Source organism: Chiloscyllium punctatum, chromosome 29 (genome assembly GCF_047496795.1).
Source record: "Chiloscyllium punctatum isolate Juve2018m chromosome 29, sChiPun1.3, whole genome shotgun sequence".
NCBI lineage: Eukaryota > Metazoa > Chordata > Chondrichthyes > Orectolobiformes > Hemiscylliidae > Chiloscyllium > Chiloscyllium punctatum.
The window spans coordinates 80592731-80611093 of record NC_092767.1 but is presented as its reverse complement, the minus strand read 5'-3'; the positions used below and the strand labels follow the sequence as shown (position 1 = coordinate 80611093).

The window sequence follows — 18363 nt, the reverse complement described above, 5'->3', positions numbered from 1 at the left end:
TAAAGAGAAATTGATAAGACCAAATTTGGAGGTTTCACACTTGGATTATGTATTGGAGGTGAGGGAGAGTAAATCAGGTAAGTGAGTTAGCTAAACAGCACCGAAAGAGGGCACAGTATAGAATGAGTAGAAAGTGTGGCACTTGAAAGGCAGAGCAGGTCAGGCAGCATTTGAGGAGCAGGAAAATCAATATTATCAGATGTTTCTGCTCCGATAAAACAACACCCCTATTGGCTTAATCCTTTCAAAGTCAGACAGGTCCAGATGGAAGTGGAGGCCATGCTTGACGAGGATATCATTGATGAGCTGAAAAATGTGTTGCTGGAAAAGCGCAGCAGGTCAGGCAGCATCAAAGGAGCAGGAGAATCGATGTTTTGGGCATAAGCCCTTCTTCAACACCATTACAGAATCAGACTCACATCCAATTCCTAGATTGGGGGACTGTATCAAGAAAGTCGGACAAGCCAGTTACATCACCAAGTTGGACTTACTGCATGGTTATGGCAGGTAACTTTATCAGAGAGAGCGAAAGAAATTTCTGCATTTGTAACCCCAAATAGGCTATATCAATTTAGAACACAGCCACCACATTCCAAAGACTCATGAACAAAGTTGAAGCTGGGTTCATAAAATTGTGTAGTCTATTTGGACAATGTAATGATCTTTAGTAAGTCCTGGAAAGATCACGTGGTATAGTTGGCTAAGCTCTTTGAATGACTATGACAAGCAAAACTGGCAATAAACTTCAATAAGACTGAATTTGCAAAAGCAGAGGTGACGTTCTTGGGGCGTAACATTGGTCATGGGAGATTGACCCCCATGGAACGCAAAGATGAAGGCCATCGATGAATTTCCACAACGAATCCCAATTAAAGAGGTGCTTCAATTCCTAGGACTTGGTGGATTCTATCAAAAGTTTGTTCCAAACTTCAGTAGTGAAGTAGCACCATTCACTAATTTGTTGAAGAACAAAGTTTTGGTGGACAGAACAATGCCAGGAGGCAGTTGACCATTTTAAATCAATATTAACCACCTCACCAGTTTTAGCTACACCAAACTTTTCAAAACCTTTTAAAGTCGCCATTGATGTTAGTGAGTTGGAGCTGTACTGCTACAGAAAGATGAGGATGGGATTGAACTGCCAGTTGGTTACTTTTTGAAGAAGCTCAACATCCACCAGAGGAAATACTCCACGATCAAAAAAGAACTATTGAGTTTGGTACTGACCTTACAACATTTTAATGTGTATGTCACAAACAATGTGTCGGACATGTTTACACAGATCACAATCCTCTTGGGTTCTAAGAACGCTTTAAAGACAAGAATATTTCATTGCAGTCTTATGTTACAGACTTTTAATTTAAAAATCATACATGTTGCGGGTTGTAAGAATGTAATCGCAGATGCGTTATTGCAAATTTAACTGAAAGTACAGATAAGATGCATCTATCTAATGTCATATATACAGATGGGAAGATGTTAGGGTAAACTCAGATTAAAGTTATCTGTATGTTATGGTAATGTGTTTAAAGAATAGAAAAAAGGAACGAAGCCATCTTTTCATTGTGACAATTTTTTTTAAGGGGGAGGTGTTGTGAAGATGTAAGGGGTACTGTACCTTTAAGAGCGTTGAAAGCTAGCAAGGACTTAGAAAGGCACATGGAGTACTGGAAAATGTACAATGTAACATTTGGTCCAGCAGCTAACAGTACTTGAGTTGCTATGAGACAAAAACAAATTCAAATTTGGCCAAACAGTTTAAATTATGTCCCAAGATACTAAACTCCAATCAGGTTTGAGTCTGATATTTTGACAATATTAACACCAGTGAAACGATTTGAAGCTTTGGGGTATAAGACCAGGAAAACCTGAACAGATGGGGGGAGAACTGCCAAGCCACCAACATATGCATATTGCCCGGAGAATAGCTCTCTTAAAGGTACCTTTATCTATTAATGACCTGTGAAACAGAAATCTCTAAGAAGAAGAAAATAAGACAGAGGAAGTTACAAAGAGAAGATTTGACAGCTGGCAGGTTTTCAGATTTGAATGTTTTGGTAAATCTTAATTGGGACTTTTATCGGACCAGTATTGTAGAAGGGAAAGTAAAAGATTTGTTAGAGAAAGGAGTTGTAAATAGTAGTTCATTAATATTCTATGTTAGACTTAAAAAATAACGTTCTTAAACTTTTTGTACTTTAAGTAGTGACTTTTCAGATAGTTCTGAGCCTCTCGAATTTTAACAGATTACAGCACAGGTTAAATCATTTCTATGTTACAGGTTTAAATTAGCGGGAGGATTTATCTTGTGTCGTAACAATTGATTAATAGCGGATTGTGCTATGTTTAAATTAGTTATAAGGTCATGAAGCACATTTGGAGTATCTGGGCTGTGGTGTACAGTCCTTACCTCTGAACTAGGAGGCCTGGGTTTAGGTCCCATCTGCTCCAGAGTGTGTAATAACATCTCTCAATAGGTTGATTAGAAAGTTATATGGAGCACATCTAGAGATCCCAAGGGACATAGTCGGGTGCGTTAGCTCTATTTGACAATCTCTGATCTTGTCCCCCTTTCCATTGTGTCCTCACAGCCTCCAATCTGTCATTTCATTACAGCTGAGGATTAAGATCTGACCATTTTGTAACAAGGTACCTTAGCATCAAGAATCCTTTTCAGCTCCAACATGTAGGAATACTGCTCAGGATAGATGAAATCATAAGGGAAATACACCAACAATCCATCAATATTCAATCTGAGGAAAGAGAGAAACGCATTGCCAGCACTGGGAGTTAGATGCTGGTTACAGTATATTTCAATTTATAAATACTATTTTAGAATGGTTACATTTTATTTTGCCCTTTGAATTGGAGATTCCTATCCACCAATTCACTAAAGTCAAGCTCATTGTTCCCATTTTTCAATCTCCTCTTAGTGCTGTTCCAATCTAATACATACAGTCTAACAACCGCAATCACACTGAGCACCAATCCCGTCGAGCGCCCGAAGAATTGTCTATCATTCAATAAGGCCACCTCTTATTCTTCTAAATGCCAATGAATACAGGTCAAACCTACACAACTCCTCCTCATAAGAAAGTCCCTCCACACCTGGAATCAACTTAGTGAACCTTCTCTGGACTGCCTCCAGTGCTAGGATACCATTCCTCAGATAAAGAGGCACAAAAACTTCAATATTTCAGCTATGGCCTTGTACAGTTTTAGCAAGTCTTCCATATTGACATACTCCATGCCCTCTGAAATAAAGACCAACAAACCATTTGCCTTCCCTAGGTTAAAAAAAAACAAGGACTGCAGATGCTGGAAACCAGGTTCTGGATCAGAGTGTTGCTGGAGAAGCACAGCAGGTCAGGCAGCATCCGAGGGCAGGAGCCCTTCATCAGGAATACCCTCACCTACTGACTTGCAAATTAGCACTTTGCAGTTTATGCACAAGAACCCCCATATCCCCTGCCCCCCCCAACTCGTCTCTCCCCCCTCCCCCACGCTGCCCCCTCTATCCCAGCTCCTCTCTGTCCGCTCTTTCCCCCCTCTCTCTTATCCTCCCTTCCCCTCCACTTCCACTCTCTCTTTCCCCCCTCTCTCTCTCCCCACTTCCCCTCCTATCCCCCCTCCACTTCCACTCTCTCTCTCTCTTTTTCACCTCATTTTCGCCGCTTCACCTCCAGGCCCCGCCCTCTCCGGTGTCCGCCAATCACATTTCCCCTTTCCCAGTTTCCGCTTCCTATTGGCGGCTCTGCCTGCCCATCCGCGCTCTCCAGTCCTCACCAATCGAACGCCGCCCTGATAGCCAGGGAGAGGAGTCGAGCGCCGATTGACATGGATGGATTAGCTCCGCCCCCTTTCCAGCTGCAGAGAACATTGACCCAGATGACCACCTTCAAACACAGTCTGCCTTAATTCGGCAGTTTCTCCATCCAAGTCTCCATTCCAAACAAACTATCTCGGTGTCATACAGCATAGAGGAGGCCTTTCGGTCCATTGAATCTCCCACCATTAACATTTGGAGACCATAGACTCACACAACAGGAACCCTGCTTTCCCTGTCCAATTGTATTAAGGCTTATTCCTGTGCTCCATACACCAAGCTTCACTATTCTTACACACCTGCTAATTTAATCTGATACTATCTTTAATTTTAGCCAGCCACAATGGTCACTTTTCCTTCAGAATTTTATCTCTGCATTAGTTATTTTAAAATCTTTCTTCCACTTGCTGTCACATATTATCAAGCTCCACACCATTTATTCTCGTCTCCTGAACAACCTTGGGTAGTACTGTAGTTATCACTGCTGCCTCACTGCACAATTGACCCAGGTTCAATCCCACCCTTGGGTGACTGTGTGGAATTTGCACATTCTCCCCACGTCTGCATGGGTTTCCTCCAGGTGGTCTGCTTTCCTCCCAAACGTTAAAGATATGCAGATTAGATAGATTGGTAATGGGAAGTTGCCCATAGTGTCCAGGGATGCATAGGCTGGGTGGATTACAGTGAAACAATAGAGGGTGGTATACACTTTGGAGGGTCAGTGTGGACTCAATGGGCTAGATGGCCTGCTTCCACACTCAAGGGATTCATGATTCTCTCCTCACATATTACATAGTTGGTTTTATTTAACTTCAAGATCCTTATCTTGGATTGAAGTATGCATCTGTCAAACTTAATGTAAGAATCTTATTTTATGATTACTCTGCCTCAATGGATCTTTGATATCATACACAATATTGAAGCTGAAGTACCAGTTGGCAGTATTGAGGGAATCTCTGCTGCATCTGGTCTGATGCTATCACCTTGCACTGGGCATCCTTCCTCAACTAAGGATACTCCCCATCACTGTGTTTGACACAACCCTCAATCATTCAACCATGTCTGACCCACCTCCAGCACCTCTGCCCTTACCCATTCCCCTCCCTCCCAGAACAAAAGTTGACCCCCTCTTCTCCTCACTTTCCACTCCACATTCAAAGGATTGTCCTCTGCTATTTCTATAACCATTTCTGTGGGATGTCACCATCAAATAAATCTTCCTTTAACCTTCCATGACATAATTCCACAGGAACTCCACAACACCCTGGTCTACTCCTCCATCACACCTAACTCTTCCTCACTCCTCCATGGCATTTTCCTATGCAGCCACAGAAGGTGTAACACTTGCCTATTTTCCATCTCTTCATGCCCCCCAAGGGCCCAAACACACTAACCAGGCAAAACTGCATTTTACATGTAGGCAGAAGTGAGGACTGCAGATGCTGGAAATCAGATTCTAGATTAGAGTGGTGCTGGAAAAGCACAGCAGGTCAGACAGCATCCGAGGAGCAGGAAAATCAACATTTCAGGCAAAAGCCCTTTATCAGGAAGGTGGACACTTTGCCTTCATTCCTGATGAAGGGCTTTTGCCCGAAATGTCGATTTTCCTGCTCCTCAGATGCTGCCTGACCTGCTGTGCTTTTCCAGCACCACTCTAATCTAGACCCAGCATTTTACACATACTTCATTCAATCTAATCCACTGTATTTGCTGCTCACAGTGCAGTCTCCTCTACATTGTAGACTGGTGACCACTTTTGCAGAACACCTCTGTTCTGTTTGTAAGAATGGCTCCAACTCCAACCTTCCAGTTGCTTACCAGTTCAATAAACCAGCTTGAGCTCATGCTAACATTTCTAACCTGGGACTGCTGCAGTGCTTCAAAGAAGCACAATGCAAGATCAACCAATAACAGTCTGCTTTCCATTTAGGAACTTTATAGCCTTAGCGAGTTTTGAGAAGATTTGTAGCTCAGGTTGAGGTTCTGGATGTAGGTTTGCTTGCTGAGCTGAAGGTTTGGTTTCAGACATTTCATCACCATACTAGGTAACATCTTCATACTAGGTACCATATCACCAGTGTTTCATCCAAAGGATCATTGATGATGAAATATCCAAAACTGAACCTTGCAGCTCAGCGAGCAAAACCTACATCCAGAACTTTACAGCCTCTAGGACTCAACGTTGAATTCTAAAATATGAGACCATCACTGGATGTACCGCTACAGCTGTGAAGAAGAGTAATCTAGACTAAAACGTTATCTTGCTCTCTCTCTTTCTCTCCATGGATGCTGCCTGACCCACTGTGATTTCTAGCATTTTTTTTATTTCAGTCCATGAGATCATTCCACCTCAGTCCACAATTTTTATTATATTCACCCACCCCACTCTCATCCACACACACACACCCATGTCTTGTTTGTTTGAGTCTTTTTGGCTTTGTTCTTAGCAGAATGGACTCATCTTGTCCTATCACACCTCTCATTTACACTGATTTTAAATCTCTATCACTCCTTTCCCACCATGAGCACTGCCTTGAGATTTTGTTCTGGTCACACTCATCATTTGATCCAATCACTCCTCCTCCCCCTCTTGCTGCAGCACAAAAGAAATTCCAACTCCTTTAGGTTCTAAAAATAAGTTACATTGAATTGAAAACTTACCTTTACTTCTCTCCACAGACTTAGCCAGCCTGCTGAGATTCTCCAGTATTTTCATTGTAAAATTTTAGTTCAAATTTACAGCATACACAGTATTTTCCTTTGATTGGGACTTAGACAGTATTGCTCTCTCAGAGGAGTGGATCCTGGAATGAGGCATTAAACAGAGCCCTGTTCCCACTTGATCCCACAGCAACACTCAAACGAGTACTATCAGGTTTTGCAAATGTGTGGGAAATATTTATCCCTTAACAAACACATAAATCATCTGATACTTTATAACATTTTTATTTTTGGGACCTTGCTACACATAAATTGCCCATTGCATTTCCTATAACAGTGCTTGCATTTCAAAAGTAATCCGCTGGCTGTAAAATGATAGGTTCGAAAATGGTAAAAGATGCTGTAAAAATTCACTTTTTTTTATCACACTGGAAGAAATATCTGAAAGCAGATCACATTCTAGAGGAACAGAAAATAGAGAACGTATGAAGAGAAACAAAGAATGAATTAGATGTGCTATTTAAATTGGGTTTTATGAGTGCAGTTATTTCATGTGAGAATTATTTAAGAAGTTTATTTTGAATTTGAAGCTTAAGGGTTTATTTTGGAGAGGATATGATAAGGGTGCATTTTTAGGGGTTATTTATTATTTAAGTGATTTATTTATTTCGAAGAAGCTTTGATGGAGGGTTATACAAAGAACAAAGAACACTACAGCATAGGAACAGGCCTATCTGCCCTCCAAGCCTGTACCAACATATTTTGCCCTTTACACTGAAACTATCTGCACTTACAGGATCTGTATGCCCCTATTCCCTTCCTATTCATGTATTCGGCCAGATTCATCTTGAATGATGCTATTGTGTCTACTTCCACCACCTGCTCTGGCAGCGCTTTCCAGACATTCACCACCCTTTGTGTGAAAAACCTGCCTTGCACATCTCTTTTAAACTTACTCCCCCTCCACACACTTTGACCTGTGTCTCTTCGTAATTGACCCCTCCACTCTGGTAAAAGCCTCATACTTTCCACTCTATCTATGCCATTCATAATCTTATAAACTAGGAGAAAGTGAGGACTTCATAATCTTACAAACTTCTATTGGATCTCCTTTAATTTCTTGCATCTTAGCGAAAATAAACCCAGTCTACCCAATGTTTCTTCATAGCTAAAGTCTCCTATACCCAGCAACATCCTGGTAAACCTTTTTTGTACCTTCTCCAAAGCATCCACATCCTTCTGGTAGTGTGGTGACCAGAATTGTATGCAATATTCTAACTGTGGCATAACTAACATTCTATAAAGCTGCAGCATAACGTGTCCATCAATATATTCAATGGCCCTTCCAATGAATGGAAACATGTCTTAACCATTTTTTTTAACTACCTTCCACCCAGGTCCCTCTGCATATCAATAGTCCTAAGGTCTCTGCCATTCACTGTATAATTTCCAACTGTACTTGAGCTTCCAAAATGCATCATCTCACATTTGTCCAGATTAACCCCCATCTGCCATTTTCTGCCCATGCCTCCAACTAATCTATATCCTGCTGTATCCTCTAACAACCTTCCTCACTTTCCATAACTCCACCAATCTTTGTATCATTCGCAAACTTACTAATTAGACCTACTACATATTCCTCCAAATCAGTTATGTAGACCACAAACAGCAGAGGTCCCAGCATTGATCCCAGTGCAACACCATGAGTCACAACCCTCTATTCCAAAAAGCATCCTTCCACTGTCACCCTTTTTTCCCTTGACTAAGCCAGTTCTGTATCCATCTTGCCAACTCACCCTGACACTGTAAAATTTAGGGAAGTATTTATGAGAAGTTCATTTTTAATTTTGAGGTTCACTTAATTTTTGTTTTTTTTTTATCTGTTCACTGGACTGGGGCTGCATTTCTTGCCCATCCCTAATTGCCCAGAGGACAGTTGAGAGTCAACCACACAGTTGTGGGTCTGCAGTCACATGTAGACCAGACCAGGTAAAGGTGGCAGTTTCCTTCCCTAAAGACCATGAGTGAATCTGATGGATTTTTCCAGGAATTGACAATGGTCAGGGTCACCCTGAGACTCATCAATTCTTGAATTCTTTCAAAAATGCAAATTCCACCATTTGGCAGGGTGTTATTGGGGAGGTTTTGGGGATTATTTAGTGATTTATTTGGGTTTATTCAGGGGGGGTTGGGAGATATTTGAGTAATTTATATTAATGATATATTTTGGGGATTTATGGGGGGGGGGTTCTGGGTGATGAGCGGGTGGCCGACCATGAGCCTCTACCTGAATGTGTTCCCGGACAACAAACCCTCCCTCTCCCCGAGAGGTCAGTGTGTGTCCCTGGGAGGGCCCTGATTCACCCCAGCTCCCCGTCCCCTCCCCTCCCCACGGGGTTAGGGGGTGACCCCCGGGATGTGTATCCCCCGGGGGGGGGGGGGAAATGACGGGACGCTGACGTCACGGCCTGGGCTCACTCCGGGAAAGGAAGCGGCGGCCACCCGGAGACCGGCCCCACCTCTCTACACCCGCCGACACCCCCCCGGGTCAACCCCGCCCCCTCCCCCGGGTCAGCCCCTCTCCCGGGTCAGCCCCGCCCCCTCCCCCGGGTCAACCCCGCCCCCTCCCCCGGGTCAGCCCCTCTCCCGGGTCAGCCCCGCCCCCTCTCCCCCCGGGTCAGCCCCGTCCCCTCTCCCGGGTCAGCCCCGCCCCCTCTCCCCCCGGGTCAGCCCCGCCCCCTCCCTCTCCCGGGTTACCTCCCCCGGGTCAGCCCCGCCCCCTCACCCCGGGTCAGCCTCGCCCCCTCCCCCCCCGGGTCAGCCCCGCCCCCTCACCCCGGGTCAGCCTCGCCCCCTCCCCCCCGGGTCAGCCCCGCCCCCTCCCCCCGGGTCAGCCCCGCCCCCTCCCCCCGGGTCAGCCCCGCCCGGGCCTCAGCTAACACCCGAGCCCGGGCCCGCACCCGCACTAGGCCCCGAGCCTCGGTGTGATGGTGATGGGAGACGCGGTTCTGTTCGAGTTGCTGCACCTGGAGATGGTGGCGCAGGTTTACTCAGAGCCCGAGAGCGGAGACACGGTAACCCCGGGCCCGGGGGGGGGGGCGGGCAGAGAGAGGGGGGCGTCCCCCAAATATACCCGGGCCCGGGGGGGGTAATTACCCCCAAATATACCTGGGCCCTGGGGGGGGGTAATAACCCCCAAATATACCTGGGCCCGGGGGGGGGGGTAATAACCCCCAAATATACCCGGGCCCGGGGGGGTAATTACCCCCAAATATACCTGGGCCCTGGGGGGGGTAATTACCCCCAAATATACCTGGGCCCTGGGGGGGGGTAATGACCCCCAAATATACCCGGGCCCGGGGGGGGGGGTAATTACCCCCAAATATACCTGGGCCCGGGGGGGGGGTAATAACCCCCAAATATACCTGGGCCCAGGGGGGGGTAATAACCCCCAAATATACCCGGGCCCCGGGGGGGCGTAATAACCCCCAAATATACCCGGGCCCCGGGGGGGCGTAATAACCCCCAAATATACCCGGGCCTGGGGGGTGGGGGTGGGGGGAGACTGCATATCACTGAAATATACCCGGCACTGGGGAGAGAGGAGACTGGATATCACCCAAATATAATGTACACTAAATATACCCTGGACATTGGGGATATACACCCTGAATTAGGCATAATTAGGTCCAAAATAGTATCCTAAATATATAACAAATATACCAGTATGGAAACAGGCCATTCGACCCAGCAAGTCTGCACCAACCCTCTGAAGTGTAACCCACCCAGACCCATTCCCCCCATCACTCTACATTTCCCCCTGGCGAATGCACCTAACCTACATATCACTGAACGCTTTGGGCAATTTAGCATGGCCAATTCATCTGACCTGCGCATCTTTCGATAGTGGGAGGAAACCGGAGCACCCAGAGGAAACCCACATAGACATGGGGAGAATGTGCAAACTTCACACAGTCGCCTGAGGCTGCAATCAAACCCAGATTTCTGGCGCTGTGAGGTAGCATTGCTAACCACTGAGCTACCGTACCGCATCTGACAAAGTGTCTCCTTGAGTATCCTCAGATGCTGCCTGACCGGCTATGGTTTTCCAGCACCGCACTCATGACCCTGTGTATCACCTCAATAAACCCTACACCATAAAATTGACCAGACACTCTCTTAATTTACTTAAAAATGAATAAGACCTGATTTAACCCTGAATGTAGCTTAAATACCTTAAGATTGATGTATTTTTTTTAAAATCCAAATATACTATAAATGCAATCCAGATATACTAACACAAACTACAAATAATTCCATATAGCCATAAATAAACTTGATAATACACTTAATAAAACCTAAATGTATTGTAAATTATCTTAAAATTAATCTAATCTTGATGTACTTCAAATGTATCATAAATAAACCCTTACATTTACCTATACCTATACTGAAATAAGCCCTATATATAAAATTATGATAAACTAAGCATATATTGCCAACTCAGTTCTCCATAACAAGGTTTCTGACCCTATGGTGACCTTTTCATGCTCTGCTGTAAAAATGCTTTTATTCTGATTGATTCTTACAGATCTTTTACTGTGGAGGTAGGTATTCCTACTTTCCTGGTGTTGATGAGTAAACATTGTGAGGTTTGGATCCCAGAGTCAGAAGGAAGAACTTTTTCAGTTCTGAGAGTCTCGGCTGCCTTGGGCATCACACCTCATCAAGGAGATATTACCCTTGGAGGGCCTATAGTATGCTTTCACCTGAATAGTATCTCTGCTAAAATAGTTCAGCTATGAAGACCAGTTGTATAGATCTAGTCTGTAGTTGCTTAAGTTGAAAAGGTTAGTTCATCTGAATGAGATCTTTTTAATAAGTTCAAGGCTGATATGGATTTATATAGAAGAATTTAATCATTTTTTTCTGAAATATGTGACACTGTATGTGACTAAAGTAGAGCTGAGGTTGTGCTGCATTTGTTAAACTCCATTATTTCTGCCAACAGGAACATGGGAAATCCATTTCCACGTTGGAAGGGATGGGTTTTCGGGCAGGACAAGGTTTAATCGAGAGGTTAGTGACCACGTGCCTCAGGGATCTGCTGATGTTACATTACAGTGCAGTAGAGACAATGATTAGTTATTCTGAAATGACCTGGTAAGACCATCCTGTCTCCCTGCTATGCAGTGCATTTTGATCAGACCTGCCTCAGATTCACTGATGCAGATAATGTTCCTCTTGTTCGCTGATGCTGGTACGATTCGCCTTTGCTACATAACCACGGTTTTAGGAGGTTCGACCTCACAACAAATGTGTATTGATGCAAAGAATGAACAGAACAGGGTGGGTGCATGGAATGCACTGCCAGTGGAGATGGTGGAAGCAGAGACACGTTAGCAATGTTTAAGGCATACCTTGATAGGCACACAGTGCAATACAAGCTGCACATGGGCAGTAAGTAGCAGGTCTAAATAAGAATCAGATTTGGCGCAGAATTGGTGGGCCGAAAGGCCATTGTCTTGAATTGAACATGATTTTAATGTGATTTTTTTTTGTTGTGACATTTGTTTCCAGTCATTTTGTTTTCTGATAAATATGACTCTTAAGCTTATGGCCTTAACCAAGCCATTTTATAGCTTGTTGTCAGTCAGCGAACATGGCACAATTCCTTTTGCTGTTGTATATGATGATTCTCTGCAGGTTTGTGTTACCAGCCCCATCTTGTCTTTCCCATTGTGCTACCTTCAAACCTTGTCTCTGTTTTATGGGGAATCTCTTTCTGTCATAGCAGCAAATCTTTCTAGCAATGAGCACTTCTGATCTACAGAATAACTATGTAGCCAAAACTTGTATCCTAACTCCTCCAGATAAAAAATATTCAGCATTAACCCGAAAACACTACTGATCACCCAGTGTCAGCGATTGAGTCACCAGAACAGGATGATTTCCAGGTTTAATGCTGAGTCTGCTGATTTTCTGCAGCAGAGTTACAGTTGAACATTCAGTAATTTCCATGAAGCCAATCAGAACAGCTGTTGCTTCAGATGGGTGTGGTAGGATCCCTGGGACATAATTCACATGTGTTCAATCAGTCTGACAGTTGTCTGAGTTCTCTGCGCTCCGTGTAATGATGACTTCTTGTGCAGCCCCCATTTTTATCCCATCATCAGTGACAATCGCGCCATCAGTTGTGTGAGCTCTAAACCTGTGGGATTACCTCTTAAACCTTTACTATTACTACCTGATCTCACTGAAGACATGCCTTAGAACCAACTTCGTTGACCAAGCTTTGCTCCTATATCCTTATGTGACTTGGCTGCCATTTCAGTTATTCTTTCATGGGATATGAATGTCACTGGTTAAGTCAGCATTTATTTCCCAAGACGTGGAGTAGACGGTGGTGACTACTTTCTTGAACCACTGCAGTCCTTGAGGTGTAGGAGCACCCACACTGCTGTTTGTGAGGTGACTGTAGTGCATCTTCTAGATGGTACCTGGTATTATCATTGTGTGTTGGCAGTGATGTGGAAGATAGTGGATGAGTTGCCAAACAAGTGAGATGCTTTATCCTGGATGGTGGTTCTTGAGTGTTGATGGAGCTGCAGTCATCCAGGCAAGTGGGGACTATTCCATCGCACTCTTGATTTGTGCACTGTATATAATAGACAGCATTAAGGAGTTAGCAAAATGAGTTACTTGCAATAGAACTGCCAGCCTCTGACCTGCTCATTTAGCCACTGTATGTATGTATAATTGTTCTGGTCTGTGGTAACTCCCTGGATATTTATAGTGCACAGTTTGGTGGAGGTAATGCCATTGAGCATCAAAGTGTGATAGGCACTTCTCAGCCCAAGCTTGGGTGTGATCTAGGTCTTGCTGCATATTTACATGAGCTGCTTCAGTATCCGTGATTTGGAGGAGCCGGTGTTGGACTGGTGTGGACAAAGTTAAAAATCATACAACATCAGGTTATAGTCCAACAGGTTGAAGCAGCGCTTTGAAAGCTAGTGCCTCCAAATAAACCTGAAGGACTATAACCTGGTGTTGCTTCAGTATTGTCGCTATGGTAAAGAGAATTCAAATGCATGCGGATTATTGTTGTAGGTTCACCAAAGAGACACCATCCTTCAAAGATGAGCTGGACATTATGAAATTTATCTGTAAGGAGTTTTGGACCAACCTCTTCAGGAAACAGATTGACAACCTACGAACAAACCATCAGGTGAGTGGAGCCTCATACAAAGTTTTTATTTTGCTATTAGCTGGAGAAGGAAGGTGATCAAGATGGAATTGGGTTGTTGTAGAAAAGTGTTTATATGGGGGGGGGGGTGTCACACTCCTATTGAGGAATAAGCATTTTATAAAGGGAGGGTTTAGTTCTTTTGGGAGTGAGGCAATTTCTAAATGAAAGAGGTAAGGAGGAATTTTGGCCTTTTTACCAAGGCATTGGGTGAAATGAACTGGGTGGTGATTTTTTTGAAGTGTCTAGATTAGAGTGGTGCTATAAAAGCACAGCAGGTCAGGCAGCATCCAAGGAGCAGGAAAATCGATGTTTCGGGCAAAAGCCCTTCATCAGGAATGATGATCTATTCTTTCACAGATGTGTGCATAGTTGGCCAGGCCAGCATTTATTGTCCATCCCTAATTGCCCAGCGGGCAGTTAAGAGTCAACCACATTGCAGTGGGTCTGGAGTCGCATGTAAGCCAGACCAGATAAGGATGGGAGTTTCCTTCCCTAAAGGACATTTGTGAGCTTGATGTGTTTTTCTTGACAGTCAACTCAAGGTCGTCATTTGACTTTGAATTCCAAATTTTTGTTGAATTCAAATTCCTCTGTCTACCATGGAGCAATTTGAATCCCAGGATATTACCTGGATCTTTAGATTAACAGTCCAATGATAATACCACTAGGTTGTTATCTCATGATTCATTTGTGCTTTGTTTCTCTCAGGGAACCTATGTACTTCAGGACAATCGTTTTCGCCTTCTCACTCCAGTCTCCAATGGGAAGCAGTACTTGGAGGAAGCACCAAAGGTATCGACCCCTTTGATAGGTATTCCTTCTGGTTATTAAAAGTGTGAAGGAGAAAATATGGTTTGCAGTTGTTGATTATCCCTCCATTTATGTAAATGTGACCATAAAACTTATGACTTCCCCAGCAAGACTCTGCCAATAATTGTGTCTCACTGCCACAAATTGTCACAAAATTATAAAATCCCAATTAAACCACTAGCCTGATTGACTGCTGTCTAGAACAAAAGCAATTCACACCAGGTTTCATCAGTAACATAAAAAAACACACTTTATTGTAATGTAACTTTAACGAAAGACTAAGGGAAAGATTTCTAATCCATTATTATGTCACTGAAACTATACTACTACAAAAACCACAAATGTGTACACACTTCTTCATGATTAAGACAAATGGTTTGACACACATTGTGAGTGATGAAAGAATATAGATAGGATAAAAAGTCCAAATCTCAAGGATGGGTTAAATTGTCTCATAAAGTTTCTTTTGATCTTAGCACTGGTGACATGCTGCTCTATATAAAGTGATGATTGCTGTTTAGTAAGTCATAAGCCATTTGGGAAAATGCACCGCTCCGTTCAAGTGTAAACAGGGATGGGTAATAAATGTGGGCCTTACCAGCAATGCCAACAGTCGCTGATAGAATAAAGAAAGTCACTGTGGGAGCGTTGCACTGATCGGGGAACGTTCTTGACTGGACCTGTTAAGTTGATGCCCATCTGCCTTTTCTGGTGAACGTTAATGAATTTTAATCTCTCTCGGCATTGTCAGAAGATAAGGTTTCGGATTTGTCGCAGTGAACTAGCCAATACTTCCTCCACTGTGAAAAAAGATTAAATGAATGTGTACTTTGTGGTGCAACATTCATATGCAAAACAATAATGATTTCAAAAACAACAGAGAAAATTATTGTAGGGAGGGTGGAATGTAATTAGACAACTGTGCATCTGTTTAATTATATTCTGAATGCCTGTGTTTCTTTTTTCAGTTCCTAGCATTCACCTGTGGGCTCGTAAGAGGGGCTTTATCCAACCTGGGCATCGACAGCACAGTTACTGCAGAGGTTTCCGTAATGCCAGCATGTAAGTGGGATACGACTGGAGGGGAGAGGTTGCACTGATTAATGTTCCTATCCCACCATTTCCTTCCATACAACCTCATTGAAAACCTGTCTCAGAACACTGGTCTATTGGGGCATTGGTCTGTGTCTGCAGTTTACCCACACTGACACAACTTTAGTCTGTCATTTCCCCCACATGGAAACAGGACAAGGGCCTGTGATTTCCATAAACGGTGATAGGGCATTAGGCTGCCTCTGATTTCCCCTACGTTATGACGGGATAAGAGTGTGTCTGTGATTCCCCTACACGAGGATGGGAGGGGTGTGTGTCTGTGATTTTCCCCCACACGATGACAGGACAAGAGGGTGTGTCTGTGATTCTGCCCACATTGTGAACTCCTTATTTCAGTTGAACCCCTCTGTGTTGCCACAGCCATCGACTGAAGACTCCTTGCTGACAAAATAAGCCAGGGTTGATGGTGCGATGGTAAAAGTGCCTTTTCATAGTTGGTAGATAAGTCATATTGTTAGTAAGTGGTTTGACCTTGTCCACGTAGGAAGCTATGGCAACAGTGGCTGTAAAATTAGCAGGAAGCCCACTCCTATCACAGACTGCAGTCAGAAAGGCAGAGAGTCCTTCACAATAGGAATTACATAGCATTTAAAAAAGAAAATGGAGAGTTGTTTAAACAGGGTAATTCCAGGATACAAGCTAGCACAAACTGAGCAAAAGTGGGCCACTGATTCTGAAGTATTTTTGGGAAGTGGTGTGTAAAGCCTGCAGGAGCTGGAGACTGTGGCAGGAATCTCCAGCAACACTAGGTGGTGCTCTTACCTACTATAATCAGACATTTTCTTATTTCCTTTAGCCGCCTGTTCTTTGGCTCCTGAGGATTGCAGTGAATATTTAGCTAATACTCATCATCCATTTTGTTCACCTCATACCCAGCCAGCTCCTTTAGATTAACGTTTTCACACTATCCATCCCAGACACATTTAGGTGTGAGCTAGTACCAGCCATCATTTGTGTTTGACCATGAGGCCTCATGCAGAGTAGGCTAACCATGTCACTATCCACCAGGCCAGTATGGCTCCGTGTTGATTCCCACTCATTTTCTGCATCCAGTGTATATCTCGTGTGCTTTCTGTCTGTGTGTAGTGCTCTCAGTCTCTGCCCTGCCCTGATTTACATAAACATATGAGAAAGGGAGCATGAGCAGGCCACATGAGTGTGTTCTACCATTGATTGATGTCATGCTTCCTCAAACTGCGGCTTCAAATCCTTGCACCCACCAACTCCATTTTCATTCCCTGCTCTGCTTAGTACGCCATTTCTATTACTTTATTTCCTTTGTATTTCAGGTAAATTTCACATTATAATGCAGAAATCCTAGGACCATGATGCCCCTGTTGGGGTTTGAAGAATGCAGAGATGACAGTGAAGCTGAAACTTCGACAGAAAGAAGAACTTATGCCTTGCCTTCTCTGTTATTGTGTGTTCCAGGAGATGCATTAGTTGTTTCTCAATGCGTTAGTGATGGGAATTAGAATCAGCCAAAGTTTCTGACCTGGTGAAGGTTAAACACTGGGCACTTGCTTGGACTGGCCACGTTTGGGATTACCATGAAATTGCAGTGTGTTACTGAAGTATGATCTCATGGGAAATTTTTACTGAGCGTTTGTTCTCTGAAGGTTCCACCTCTTCCTTGTCTATCCATCTCAGTCCACTCACTACCTATTTATGTATAGATGGGGCGATGAATAATCTGCCTGCACTGGATTCAAAAAGATGGAATCTTTTTCCCCTGCGTTTGGACACCACCATTGCTTTTCCATTTCAAAAAATAGTAACAATCTGTCCTCGTTTTGTTTGGCATTCTCTCTTTAACCAGTTAGAGCATGTGAGATGGAGTCTGTTGTGGTTTCTAGGACTCTGTGTGAATGCTGCCCTGATGCTTCACAAAATATGGGAGTAGCCTTAGACAGTCCAGTTATGTTCTGAAGGTCATAGCTTGTGACATGTTTTATGTGATCATCTCAAACATGTGGGCTTATGGCAGGTCTGGGGCCATCAGGTGAGGTGTAAATGCTTTACAGGGAGGATCGTAACTCGGGCCATTTTGTTTAGTCAGCGACCTTTCAATTTGGCCCTGCTTTCATTATTGATGCAACACATTGAAAAGCCAGGAAAGCAGCAGGACCTGGATCTACACTTTGGGAATGTGTTTGAAGTTTTAAACCAAAAAATGGTCACACCCAAAAAAGTGAGCCATTAGTAAGTTGAACCAAAGGAGCCCAAGTACTTTGCTTGTTTTGTTTTTCCATTGTGTGAGTGATTTACTCAATGCCTATGGCTCTTCACCTCCCACTACCATTCTGTTTTGTCTGATTTTCTACTGAAAGCAGTCACTGTATGAGTTCATGCACCTGCCAAGTTTTTGATTAAATGCATCTCCATAAAGTGAGCCACAGATTGTTGTGAATGATTTATTGTACAAGTGAAAACAATTGTAACTTCCAAATGATATAGAGACTTGAATGATATCTTTATTGAGAATTTCTTAATGCTGATCAACAAAGCAAGATCCCATGATCAGTGCTATCATGAATGGGTGAATTGGTTGTTTGGTGATGATATGACTGCCAAGACCTAGGAAATGGCATTCCAGTTGAACAGTACTCATGAACGTTTAACACAACACCTGCCTTAAAAGTGCGGCACTCCCTCAGCACTCTCCCTCCAACAGCACACTCTTAGTCCTACTCCATCTGTGACT

At 43.7% G+C, this 18363-nt stretch overlaps 2 protein-coding genes across 7 annotated transcripts in view; one reads left to right on the top strand and one right to left on the bottom strand.

Annotated features, from left to right (window-relative positions):
• The window catches only part of ercc2 (excision repair cross-complementation group 2), a 46997-nt gene extending 43280 nt beyond the window's left edge, over positions 1-3717 (bottom strand). The window contains exons 1-2 of one of the 6 annotated variants that reach the window (XM_072549575.1): positions 3662-3717; positions 2654-2753 (exon numbers count right to left, since the gene is read on the bottom strand). In XM_072549575.1, coding sequence (XP_072405676.1) covers positions 2654-2753; positions 3662-3666 — 105 coding nt within the window. In that variant the 5' untranslated portion in view covers positions 3667-3717. The other 5 variants (XM_072549580.1, XM_072549577.1, XM_072549578.1 and 2 more) reach the window with 5 other exon arrangements.
• A 5667-nt stretch (positions 3718-9384) lies between these two features.
• Positions 9385-18051, top strand: LOC140454653 (trafficking protein particle complex subunit 6b-like). The gene is made up of 6 exons (XM_072549574.1): positions 9385-9561; positions 11499-11566; positions 13598-13715; positions 14445-14528; positions 15515-15608; positions 16949-18051. The coding sequence occupies exons 1-6, from the start codon at positions 9475-9477 to the stop codon at positions 16978-16980; spliced, it is 483 nt and encodes a 160-aa protein (XP_072405675.1). The 5' UTR covers positions 9385-9474; the 3' UTR covers positions 16981-18051.
• The last annotated feature ends 312 nt before the right edge of the window (positions 18052-18363 follow it).

Coding starts and splice junctions, on each gene's coding strand:
- LOC140454653 (XM_072549574.1), top strand. CDS start 9,475: ATGGTGATGGGAGACGCGGTTCTGTTCGAGTTGCTGCACCTGGAGATG. Junction 9,562..11,498: donor AGCCCGAGAGCGGAGACACG/GTAACCCCGGGC, acceptor TTCTGCCAACAG/GAACATGGGAAATCCATTTC. Junction 15,609..16,948: donor GGTTTCCGTAATGCCAGCAT/GTAAGTGGGATA, acceptor TTTGTATTTCAG/GTAAATTTCACATTATAATG.